The following is a 12,978-nucleotide window of genomic DNA, read 5'->3' as shown; positions in this document are numbered from 1 at the left end:
TCCCGCCCGCGGCCGCCCAGAGGCGCCGCCCATTGGCCGGCGCCGACCCTCTCCGCACCTCTCATTCGCGGCGGGCCGTGCCCGTCATGGCGCTACCGCGGCCCGGGTCTAATTGCTGGGGCCAGGGCGCGCCCCGCCACAGGTAGCGTCGCAGTGGCGGCCGGAGCGGTGCAGAGGAGCTTCACGGAGCCGCCCCACCGGAGCTCGCGTCTTCGCTCCCGGCCTCGGGCGGCTGCCCCCCCTCCCCCCTTCGCGGCCCCTCCTGCGGCTGCAGGGCGAGCGCGGTGCGGTGGAAACCGGCCTGTTGCTGCCGGGAGGAGGGACCGCAGCGGCGGCGAGCGGCCCCGCGTCTCCCCCCGGCGCGGGGGCGGGGGAGCGATGAGCCGCCGCGCATTGTTCCCCCTGTAGGCAGAGCCCGGCGGGCAGCGGGGCGGTGGGCCATGGGCTCCGCGCCTTTGTCTCCCGAGTGAGCCGGCCCCGCTCCCGCAGCCTGCCGCCGCCGCCAGCCGGGCCCCGGCGACATGGACGTGACCGTCTCCGAGCTCCTGGAGCTCTTCCTGCAGAGCCCCTTGGTGACCTGGGTGAGCGGAGCGGGGCGGTGGGGCGGCTGCCGGCGGGGCGGCCGTGGCCCGGCGTGGGGCGGCCGGGCCCTCCCGCCATCCCCCCAATCCCGCTGTCCTTCCTCCCGGCAGGTGAAAACCTTCGGGGCCCTGGGAAGCGGGGACGAGGACAATCTCGGCGTCTATATGGACCTAGTGGATGGCGTCGTCCTGAACAAAATCATGCTGCAAATGTGAGTGGGCAGGGGGGTGGCAGCCCGGCGCTCGGCGGTGTCCCCCCGGCGTGCCGCCCCCCCGGCCGGGCAGCGCCTTTGTGGTGCGCTCGGGAGGCTGTCAAGGCGGCCAGGCTGGGGGGACCGGGGGCGGGGGGGGCCCGAAAGCTCCCGGTTTGCGTTTTTTTTTTTTCCTTTGGTTGCTTTTTGAATTTAACAAAAACGAAAGAAAAGAAAACCTAATCCAGTTCTGTAAAACCTGCTTTAACACTTTTCAAGGTTGTTAATGGTATGTGGGGTTTTGCTCTTTTGTTTGTTTGTTTTTTCCCCCCAGGCAGTTACTTTTCCCTAGCAGTTCATATATGCTTTAGGGGAAGGTATGTGACAGTACTTCATCATATGAAGCTTTACTAGGAGGATTTCATCTGAAATATCTCGTGTGAACTTTCATGTTAAATACAAAATTTAAGAAAAAACCCCACCGAGTTCAGCGATACCTCTTTCGGGCAGCACTGTGAGGAGATGTCTTGAGGAAACTTTATAAAAAAGGTTAAAATAGCAAACACTGAAAATACTGTAACATTTAATTGCTGATCGATCAACTTGTACTATTTTTAACCACATTCTTTCCCATTGCTGGTCTTCTGCATGCAGATCCTGACTGTTTTCTGTCGTCTCTGTATTTGCTTTTAAATACTCTGAAATGTGACTGGTAGAAGAGTTTGTAGGGAGAAGTATTTGACTTACAGGGGAGGAGACTTTGGGAATCACTCCATTTTGTCACTACACTCTTTTAACTGAATTAAATCAATCTGAAGCTCGACCAGTGATTTGCAGTCAGGCCAAGTCCAAGCACTTAAATGAAGAATTCAATATTAGAGTCTAACTTAAAAAAAAAAAAAAATAAAAATCTTGGCAGCCTGTGCCCCACCCACTCAAGTTGGCAAGTTTGTTATCTTCTGGTACCTGGCTAGTCCACCTGAAAAGGCAATCAAGATTTTCTTCTGCTTTGATGTTATTAACATGGAGAAGTTGTGAACTAGAATTTAGCGAAGCTAGTGGAGATGCATGATTTGAAACAGTGTCCAGATCAGTCGGCCCACTTGGAGATACCAAGCTAGTGGTGGTAAATGTTAGTGAGGATGGAAGCCTGATGTAAAGAGAAGACAATTTCCACCATTTCTCAAGGAGTAGTTACACTTCAAAAAGATAACTCTCTTCAAATTAGGCTTGAGTATGAGCATTCCGATCCAGACTTGTAGCTTCCCAAGATGTGAGAAATGAGGTTTTGATTTATGATCGTTGTGTTTGGCATGGAGATAACTTACCAAACTATCCAGGAACGGCTGCAGCTGAGTCTGCTGCAGGTTAACTAAACTACCAGTCTTATCTAACATGTGAGAGAATCTTATTATTTCAAAATGAGAAAAATGAACTTGATATTCAGTCGCTCTTGATTTTTTGTTACTAAATAAGCTGAAGTTATGTAACTTTTGAATTACTGTGGCATTCTTAAGAGTGATGTATTTGAGAAGTGTTTTGTCAGGTGGTGTACGCAAACTGAAATGTTTTTTATTTGGCCACCGAAATATATCTAAGGAGACATTACATTATTGAAGTCTGTGGAGCAACATAGCAATGCTCTGGGGACAAGGAGTAAATGATAGGATATCATTGAAATAAGGAAGACAAGCATATAGGCTGATGGAGTGCAGTGACACTAGTTGGCATTTTTTTTGGATATCATGCGTCTGGAGAAATGTTCTGGCATGTTTACTGGCCTTAAGCAGACAGGTAAATAAGTTGTGGTGTTTCGGGGTTTTTTTTACACCACCTCCCGCCCCCCCCCCCCCCCCCCCGAAAAAAACCCAAAAAACAACCCCTCAAAAAACCAACCAAAACAACCAAAAAACCTCCAACCCATCTCTGCCAGCAGAGTTGCAGGAAGCGGGGGAAGCACAAGCAATGTGGAGTAGGAAACTGTCCCATCATACGCAGTTAGGCCTCCCCCTCTTTTTAGGCAGCTTTGGCAGTGCTGCTAATGGAGTCTCAGGAGCTTGAAACCAAGTTTTCTGCCAAGAGCTTTATGAAAGATTACAGTTGTATTGTATGTATCCCAACCCAGCAAGGTGCTCAGGAGAGGTGCTGACTATGACCTTCACTTTTTCCTAACTTAACCTTTAGAAATTGCAATGCAATTACTGCTTGCCTGTAAATCAGGAAAGCCTTGCAAGGTGTGTTTCTGCCCCACAAAGCTTTCAGAATAGAAAAAATAAATGTGTGTTTTAAAATGCTTGCTCATTGGTTTTTGAAGTTCTGGTCCCTGAAGACGACTGTCAGTCAGAGTGCTTGGCTTGAGATTTCTTCTTGCTGAAATTGTATTAAATAAGGGCCTTTGATAAATCTGAGAATTTGATATGCCATGTGGTGATGGTGTTGATTGCCTGAAAGCACAGATGCGTGCACAGGCAGAGAGCTGGGGGTAGCAGAGTGAAAGAGCTGGGCTCCTGGTGTGGATAGCTGTGCCCTCGCTCATTTGTTACTTTGCTTTTAGTGTTTTGGGTTAAATGTCCTTGCCTGCTCACTGGAACACAAATAACATGGGCATATGAGCTTGCATCCCAACAGATCAACAAGTTTCTTTTAGTGAATATTTTGAAAGCTAAATTCTTGGGAATTCCATTATTTAAAATGATTTGTCCTGCAGCTAAGCAGATTTTAATCCATGGCCAAAAAGACAGGTGGATGTGTGAAGAAATCCAGATATACCCGTTGAGTGGAGATTGCTAGTGAAAGTAAGGCTTTAGCTGTTTGAGGTGTGAGTGGGCTATACAAGTTCAGTCAGCCTCTAGTTTCTGTTGTAATAGGTTGGATTTTGCTCGAATGCTGTCTGGTAACTTAAGAGTGGGTGGAGAGTATCCAAACTGTTTGATGTTGTGGTGTCAATGTTTTTTAGGTGGTGGGTTTGTATCAGCAAGGCAGCTGTGTCACCAGAGAGATATGTGACATCTATTTCTTTTCCTGCCTGCCAGGGGTCTCCTGGCTTTGTGACAGGAGGTGAAAATAAGGCTGTACTGTTACTCCATCCTCTTCAGAAATGAACTTCCTCCAGGAACGCTGGCCCTGAATCCCCTGAATAACATGTAGTTTGCTCAGGCACAGAGGAGGAAGGGAATCCAGCCTGGGGTTGGGCAGATTCTGACCACGAGGTGGTTGGTAGGTAAGCAGCTGTTGGGCTTTGCTGGTGATTCCTAACAAAGCAAGAGCTTTTTTTAAAGGAGGCCAGGGACTGCTTATTTCTCAGTAGTGGTGCCTAGCTGCTTAATGAGTTAAATCTAATAGGAAGAGACAGACAGTGGCGTTTGGTTTCCCCACTTACATTTCAAAACAAGACAAACGTTTTTTTCAAGTCATTTTTCTATAAATGAGTGGTTTCCTTTTTCCTGTGTTCTGTCCAAGTGTATACCCTAACCTGATCATGCGTGAAGGGCACTTTGATTTTTGCAGACGTGCAGTACTAGCTGAATACTCTGCATACAAAAATGTTTGTTAACCTTCGAAGTGGAACTGCTGTGTCCTGAGCTTCTGTGTTTCTGATGGATTTATGTTTATCAGGGTAATGAGCTTCTCTGTGGACAAATTATAAAGAACTCTCTTAATTTTTTCAGATGGTTGTGCGTCACTTCCTGGTATGAAACTAGCATGTGGTGACACTGCACAGGCTGCCTTTGGTTTTACAGTTGCAGCTGTGGCATAATACCTACAAGCATAAGCAAATATTTGCCCTGTTTAACTTCTTTTAGAAAGTTTTATTTGGGAAGTGGTGTGGGAGTTTACATGTGCAGGCACCTAAGTGTTTTTATATTGACTTGTTCTAATTCTTTTAATTGATAGTAGACTCTGCTTTTCTGTTAAAACATTTAGCAAACAGGAATGTGTATTAGGAAAGCAGCTGATAAAACTGCCTCTATTAAAACCGCATAATAAAAATGCACAATAACAGATTTTTCAATTGCCACTGTCATGGCTTGTGGTACTCTCACTCTGTTGTCTTAAATTTAGACCATGTGACAGGAACAGTCACATTGTGAGTGCCCGCTGCTTGTGGTTTGTAGCAAATGGCATGAATAACGGAACGTTAAAGATAGCATCCATTCAATTTAAAATCTTACTTAGAGGTGCTTTTTTTCTACCATTTTCTAGGCAATTTAGAAACCCTACCAGCCTTAGTGGCATCACCCCACCTGATGGTAAGGGAGTTAGACTGGTCAAAGGCTGGTGTATTTTTGGTTGAGTTACCTGCAGAGCAAAGTGCTGAAGGGTGCTGGGCACAGCCAGTTCCTTCTGGTGTCTCATAACCCTTCAGCCTGGTTTGTGGGCTTCCCCCTTGCTCATCAGAATTACTTGTCAGAAATTGCTCAAATGGGATTGTAATTTTGAGTTTGAAAAATGGAATGGGTTTTTTTTGTTACTGTTATTATTTGGTGGCTCAAGGGGTTCCAAGTGCTTGAACTTGTCACTTAGCCTCTGTCTCCAGACCCTTTCTATCCCCTGTGCTCCTGTGAAAGTCATGGTGTGCAGCCCAGAGGAGTACTTTAAAATATTTGGGAATATAGTGAGGTTTGAGACTTTCCTTCTGTTTATTTGGCTTGGATGTTTTTACTGGTTTGCAGAGTACCTCCCTTAGTCACACCTTGGTAGTGCCACCTCAGTCTTATTTGGATAACTTTTTTTGATCTTGAGGAGTAGGTGGCTTGAAAAAACAAGAGTTGTTTTCATTACATTGGTGTGCAAGGGAAAGACCAAACATCAAAGGACTGGAATCTCATTGAGGTTGTGGGCAGGGATTTTTCAGATGCATTCAGACAGGAGTTCGGGTTACCTGGTTAGTGCTGCAGAAAATCTCTTTACATTTTCAATGTGATCCTTGGAAAGAGTTTCTTTCTCTAAAATTCTTCATAAACAAGTTCTACCAGCCAAAATAGGTGCTGTAATGTGCAGAGTGTGGTACCAATAGCTCTGTTTTCTTTAGGGTAGAAACATCTTTAAACACAGAATTTCTCTCACAGCATAATTTTAGTCGGGTTCTTTTTTTTTCCTTGAGGACTCTGCTTCTCCTTCCTGCTTTTCCCTGCTGTACACCAGGCTGTTTGGGTTCTACTGTTTTGAGTACCTTGATCTCTCTAGGTTTTTAACCTTTTTCTTTCACTTCCCTTGAGGTCAGTGAGTGTGTGTGTGGCTGTGGGTTTTGTGGCAGCTCCTTCCCTGGGTGGCACCCTGCTCCCGGGTGGCAGAGTGCTCTGCTCCCCTTCCCGGGGAGGCAGCGGGGCGGTCTGGGCCTGCTCCTGCCGCAGGAGCCTGGCTCCTGTGCCTCACCCCTTCCACATCCCACACCCCATCCCATCTCTGGAGCCAGGTGAGTGGCGAGGAGGCAGCAGGACCGGGGTGGATCCAGCTGACCTCATGTAACATGACATGGTTAATTCTAGATGTGACATGGTTAATTCTAGACCGAGGTCTGATGCAGAAAATGCTTGAAAAATGCAACAAATGTATTCTTTCTGAATAAACACATGCCTGGAACACTTAATTCTTTTAAGTGCTCATCTCTGGGCTTATTAGGTCAAAAGATGTTTTGCCAGTTCAGTTGAGCTTACCTGGTAAATGAAAAAGAATAAATGTGTCCTTTTTTTAATTTTTATTTATCTTTTTTATTGTGGTGACAGGACCTCCCACTGCCTCCAAGTGCAACTTTCTGTAGCTCCTCCAAGTTCTCAGCTGTGGGGCTAGGACATCTGTAGTTAGTACTTGAGCTTATCAGATCCAGGATTAAGAAAAAATATGGTAGCAAATGAAGAAAAAGGGCAATATTGCTTGTTGAGAAGGAATAGTTTGGTTTTCCCTGTGGTAGTTCAAGGCATAGGCTGTGTTGGCCTTCCATATGCACCCACGCAAAGGGTCATCTCTGAAGTGAGCTGAGGTGCTGCCTAAGTTTGTTACACAACGTACTCAGAAATCTAAACCATCATTTTTTCAAGCTACATTCTGTTTTCAGCAAAGCTTTTCACTTCCTTGTCTGTGGGGAGGAGGCAGGACTGCCAGAGTGACACTGTGCTGCAGCTTGGCTACAGATTAAGAGGACCTCGAGGTCAGTGGCATTAAAGGCTCTTGGGGTGACCAGTTACCCTTAATGAAGATGATGGGATAAAAGCTCCAGGATTCCTTCCGAGGGCCTGGTCCTGCCAATGCTTATGTTCTTGGAATGGATGACTAGCTCAGTTGTGACAAAAGATGAGCAGGTCTTGTCTGGGAAGGAGGAGTTGTTTCAGGCTTTTGAAAACCTCATCCAAGTCCTGCAGTTACATGGCCTACAGCTGTTGAAGAAATCTCTCCTTTGCTGTGGCCAGTGGGTGCGTTTTGTGGATTTTTGCCCCATTTTGTGCAGTTTTGGGAACAGTCGTGGGGTGTTGCTCTGCTATGCAGTTGGTGTTCTCTTCCTGGCTGTAGACCTGGGTTGCTGCCAGGCAGTGGCCTGGTAGTGTGCCACCTATGTGAGCTTTCATGTGGAAACAAGAACTGTAGGCTGACCCTTGTCTTGCCAGCTTCTCTTTACTGTACGTTTCTTCCCTTTCAGCTTCCTAGTTTGTGGTTGTGACCTTGCCTAAAAAGGCTAAGCATTCAGCTTCCTTCAGGATCCAGCATCTGCTTGGAGAGTACTGAAGGCAAGGTACTCTCCGAGTTCAAGCCCAGGTGCCACTTGTGCTTCTCCAGCTTGCTGTCTTGCTGAAGACCCATACTGTCAAAAAATGTATGGGTATGGCTTCTGCACTCCTGTATCCAAGCATCAATGAAATGGAATGCTTACTACAGGTTTTACTTTAAAAGCTTGTTACAGTTACCTTTCTTTGTTATCTTTTTTTTTTTTTTCCTCCCCATAATTTATCATGGTGCCAATCAGTATACAAAATCCTTTGTTGCTGTAAAGGCAGTGTAGAGTCTTGCTAGCTTGCACCAGTGTCAGTTCTGGTCATCTGTACTTCAGTTTGCTTGAACCCTGGTACATAAATACTGTGTCTTGTGTTACCTGCTGACAAGGCAGTTTTCTCTCTTCTCTGGAGTATCTATGCATTCTGTCATATCTATACCCATAGCACTGCTTTCACTGGAGAGGTGCTTTGGGATGGTGGTGCATTAAAAAAATAAACAGACCAACCACCAAAAACCAGCAAACCACCCTACATGCCCCCAAAAGCCCCACCTCTTTGGTATACCTATGTAAACTTTGGCAGATATGATTTTAAAAATAAATATTGGATCAGTTCCTCTTTTATTTTCTTGTCAACGCCTGAGTTCAGTATTTGGCCCTGGAAGAGCTGTGAATGGCTTAATTAACAGCCAAAGCAGAGCTCTGGGAGGCAGGTGTTTGGATTGTGTAGGAGTTTGCTGATAAGATTCTTTATTAGAGGGGAAATGCAAGGCTTTGATCTATGCTATTGGCAGATAAAGGTTTTCAGGTTCCTTTTTGTGCAGCATGTTAGGGTGTACACAGTATCTGAAGGTGTACATTCATATTAAATTATTTGCAGCTTTTTCCCCCCATGTTTCCTTATTTTAGAAAAAAATAGTGTAAGGCACAATTTTGATTTGCTTCCTTTAAAAATCAAGCAAAAATTTCAGGCTTCTTTCTGTAAAGTCTTTCCACCAAATTTTTCCTCTCTTGCTTATATCTCTGCATATGGTTATATTTTGTTCATATCTCAAAGCCTAGTAGGGCTGTTTTTTGTGACACAGTGGGTATATGAGAGGTCTAGTTAGATGATATGGGTGTAATAAAAGTGCAGTGCTCCTTTTTCCTTCAGTGCATAATATATCTGGGTTTTGCAGTTTGCACAGTGATCATTAATAAAGTGTTAACACCCTGCTCTTGTCATAAAACTCCAAAGCCAAGGAAGGCATGGTAGTCTTTCCTAGGCTTCCCTTTATTTGAATAAGATAAACCCCTTATCAGGGACTGCTTTGATCTAGTGTGCACAAACTACACATGATCTGTTCTTTGGGGAAATAAATAAGGAGGGAAGCAGCCCTGAATTGCTGTGTGGGTTAATTTAATGTATGTTCTTTTGTGGCATGCGGGAAGATCTTCAACTTATGCGTAGGTGCAAAGGTAATGAGCTCATTCTGTCACAAAGTAATGTGTCCTGTATAGTTATGTTAGTGTATTTAATGGGTGAGTTTTTAAGGGTTTTCCTAATGGTGCATTATTGAGATGCGGTCTTAGCACAGAGTAAACTAGTAATACTTTATTTTCTTTTTTCTGTTTTAATAGAGATCCTCGACCAACCAACCAGCGTGTCAACAAGCACGTGAATAATGACACCTATCTTCGGGTTCAAAACCTGACCATCTTAGTCAGAAACATTAAGACTTACTATCAGGTGAGATTTCTGCTTTCTGCTCATTAATCTGTGGTGATTGCTATAATGTTTCAGTTAGTGCAGGGGCTGGCGGCTCAAAAAGAAGCTTGCTAGAGGAAACAGAGGAAATTGTGTTTGTGTAAAAGTACTTTTAGCCATGCTTTCCTTATTAAATGACAATGCAGCTACCTTCTCTGTCTCTCATGGCCAGAGGCTGCTTCCCTGCCCCTGTCTCTAAAAAGAAGTGTGCTCAAAGGCTGTCATAGCACTTGGAGATACATATAGTAAAAAGGCTCTTTTGTGGTGGTAGGGTATGTTATGTGAAGGGGTTTTCTAAAATGGCAAGGCAATAATGCTTCTGGGTATAAAACTTTTTTTAAAAAAGTAAGCTTCTCTTAAAGCGGCTGCCAGCAAGTAAATCATTATGAAGAAATGTCTTTAATGCTAGAATATAAACCTCGAATTGTTATACTACTAATAAAGAAAACCAAACTTTTACTTATTTTGAAGGTAGACTTCTTATGCTGTGTACCTGGTTTTAGGTGTTAAAGCAGTTTTGCTCTGAACTTTCTCTAAGACACTGAAGTGCAGGAATGTGCACATACTCACAAATAGTGCACTTCTTAGGTGACATCCTTGAACTGACTGTCAGTGTTCCTCTGCTGTAATAGTGGCTGCTCTAAAACCAGGGTGGTGACAGCTGAGCTCTTTTGCAGACTAAGATAAATGCTGGATGATGCTGGAAAGCCACAGGAGTGAATTCGGTTACTCTAAATAGAATTTCTGTGTACACACTGTTGTGTATATTTAGACTCCTTAGTGGGAGGGGTAACTGTTCTACTGTTTCCTTTCACACGTGTTTTGCCAGATTTGAATGCTGTGCAGTGTAAACCAGGCTGAAACCACTGAGGACTGTTGAAATCCTTCTCTGTGTGTCTCAATCATGTAATAGACAAAACAACTGAAATGTAGGAGTTGATGTCAGTGTGCTCATCCTGGATGCTTCATCTTTTCTGTACACGTAGGAGAGACTTTTGTATTGGCTTTGTCTTCAAAATACAGAAGAGATGTAATGCTTAACTACAGTAGTGCCTTTGATACCATTCCTTTCCTGAGCTTGCCTACTGCTGTTTCATGTTACTGCCACTACTCTGCTTCTGGACTTAGGGAAGCCTAATAGAGAGAGACTTCTGAAACTGTCAGATGCGGTGGTGACTCATCTGTGCAAATTCCAGTGGTCTGCTAGAAAAATTAAGTGTGTAACTCGTGTTTGAGATGAGGTAGGAGGGTGTTAATATATTTCTGAAGACAGCTGACCTGTGTCTCAATTGTTGAGAACTGGCGATGCTGATGCAATGTGATGTCATTCCTGAAACTTGTGATTTCTAAGGGGAAATTCCACTTGCGCTTAACTAGAAGCTGAAGGGTTTTTTTGCTTATTTGTTTCTCTGTTACCCACTGAGCAGTGTAAACGTATATGGAGTCTACAAGGAAAAAGGACCATGTTTAAGGAGAGGAACAGGACTAGTCTTTCTCTCCTCATCCCCAGAAGATTTACAGTCTGAGAGTCTCTGGTCCTTCAGGTGTTGGTACTCTAAAGCTTTTAATTCAAGTGACTTTGTCTTGGAGCTGATAATCTGACCTCTTTTTAACAGTACCTGAAGAAAGAAATCAGGTTCAGGAAGAAGTGGTCCAGAATCATGTGTTATGTTGCTTGGTGTCTTTTTGACCTAGCTGTTCAGCTGCGTCATCATAATCCAATAAAGCTAGCAACAACCGAAATAGGTTAAGACATAGTTTTCATTGGTAAACAGTAGTTAAGGCTTGCAGTAGCAGGCCTAACAATGATATTCCTGTCATAGTCCAGAAATTAAGTACTATGAATCTTGCTGCCTGAGGACTGTATATCCTGTATGTAAACAAAGCAGTCATGAGGGCTGGTCATTCTTTGCATTTGGTGTTGAAAACATGTAGTTACAACAAATTTTTAAATAAGATTAACTTTTTTGTGATGATAACATTCTCTAAGAAACTTATTTGTCCTTGTCACAATCACATCTTCAGGGCAAATCCAGGGTCTAGATGTTAATATGAGATTCCCTTTCATGTGGTGGTGTGAAGTCTTCAACTCTTCATAGTCTGGGAGAAGTTAAGGCCATCTATGCTGTGACAGAGCTCTGGGTCTGATTGATGCCGGGGATAACATCTCACACCTGTACTAATGTCTCTTGTTGGGTATCTGGAGGGTTTCTTGTGTTTTGGTGTCTGATATAAGTAGCTTTTACTAGTGTGGGTTTGTTTGTGGTTGGTTGCATAGGGGGAAAAAAAACAACCAAATGTATGCTTTTGAATATGTTAAATGTTGTTAGGCCTCTTCTCTCCTGAATGTTAGAGATGTTTTTAAATAGGTTGAAGTAGTGGGCATTCTTTGACGAAGTAGTGTTTGTACATTAGCTTAAGCTAAAATGAGGGCAGTGTCTTCCTGACTGAAAACATGCCGTCAAATTTGGTTGCAGACTGGAAGTGGGAGGGAAAATTTCCTGACAAACAATAGGAACGTGAATTTGCTGCTTCCTCAAGAGAAACAAAAGCTCTAAAAATGCAGTGTTAGCCTTGACCTTTGACATTCCATTTCACTTAATGGACCCAAATGAAGTATATGGCTTAATTACTGAATTTGCTAGACCAGGTCTCCTAGAATGAGGAAAATGCCACCTCATGCTTTACTGAAGGATATTGGTAGATATCAAAGAATACTTGCCTCTCTCTGCATGCACTGGGCAGGCATGATCAAGAAGGTGATGTAAATTCATGGTACTGTAAACTGTATCTGAGGAAGGTGACACAAGTGGTTACTAAAATTAACTCTGGTATTCAGAAGCTAGTTGACATTTCAGATCATAAAATTGTCTAGTGTATCTGTATCTAATATCAGGTTTCTCATATCTGTATACCTAATATCTTTGTTAAAGCAAAATTCGTATTAATACAGATTATAGTACTTCAGAAAACAAGGACGGGTCTAATGCAGAAGCTTGAATCCAGTTATCCTGCACAGTGTTAGGGCTTTCCTGATCTCTTAGGTTGAGGGTCTGTGCTGGGAGTGATGGAACAAACTGGGTTATTGGTGGAATTTGGCTTTGATTTGAGCCATAAAGATCAATTCCTATCTGTGCTTCAGCAGGCATAACTTGGGAGGGATAAATGCAATGAAACCTTTTTCCTAGTTTGAGTAACCTTGCATTTTCAGATGATGAATGAACAAATCGGCAAACAATTATCTGAAGAGTTGCCTTCTCACAGCTTTCAGCTGCATAAAACTGGATTGCTGATGGCTACTAGGAAAAACATAGTGTAAAGGCTCTTAAAATGGGAGAGTATTGCTTGCTGCAGGCTTTGGTGTGTGTGGTTTTCTTATTTTATTTTATTGGGTATGTAATACTTGTTACTGGTAGTAGCAGGCAACGTCTGTGTTTCCCACTCTCAGCAGTTGCACCTTTGCAGGTCTGTTACTGGCTTGAGAGGTCCCTCTTGAAACCAGGCAAATGAGTCATTTTGCTGTGGGATTTCGTGAGCGTTCAAGAGAATCTGTCACTAATTGCATTTAATAACTGTTACAGCACTGGTTCACTGAAGAAATGGCTGGTCATAAAACTTCTGGAATTGGTGCCGTATCTTAGGAAAGGGCTGAGCACAGCAGAATGTTTTTATTGCTCATAGTGTGGGTTTTATATGTCTCTTCTTGCTCTGACTGAATTCAGACACTTGGCTGTCTTTAAACTGGGGTTCAAA

General features: G+C 43.7%; 1 protein-coding gene across 2 annotated transcripts in view; it reads left to right on the top strand.

The window, feature by feature from the left end:
- Window positions 1-12,978, top strand: part of CCDC88C (coiled-coil domain containing 88C) — a 102,121-nt gene continuing 89,143 nt past the window's right edge. The window contains exons 1-3 of one of the 2 annotated variants that reach the window (XM_055802407.1): window positions 1-581; window positions 693-793; window positions 9,099-9,207. In XM_055802407.1, the coding sequence (XP_055658382.1) occupies window positions 522-581; window positions 693-793; window positions 9,099-9,207 (270 nt within the window). In that variant the 5' untranslated portion in view covers window positions 1-521. The remainder of the gene's footprint in view (window positions 582-692; window positions 794-9,098; window positions 9,208-12,978) is intronic. The other variant, XM_055802416.1, reaches the window with a different exon arrangement.

The sequence above is a fragment of the Falco peregrinus genome, chromosome 1, assembly GCF_023634155.1.
Source record: "Falco peregrinus isolate bFalPer1 chromosome 1, bFalPer1.pri, whole genome shotgun sequence".
Taxonomy (NCBI): domain Eukaryota; kingdom Metazoa; phylum Chordata; class Aves; order Falconiformes; family Falconidae; genus Falco; species Falco peregrinus.
Note: the sequence above shows the minus strand (reverse complement) of the source record. Positions and strands in the feature narration are given on the sequence as shown.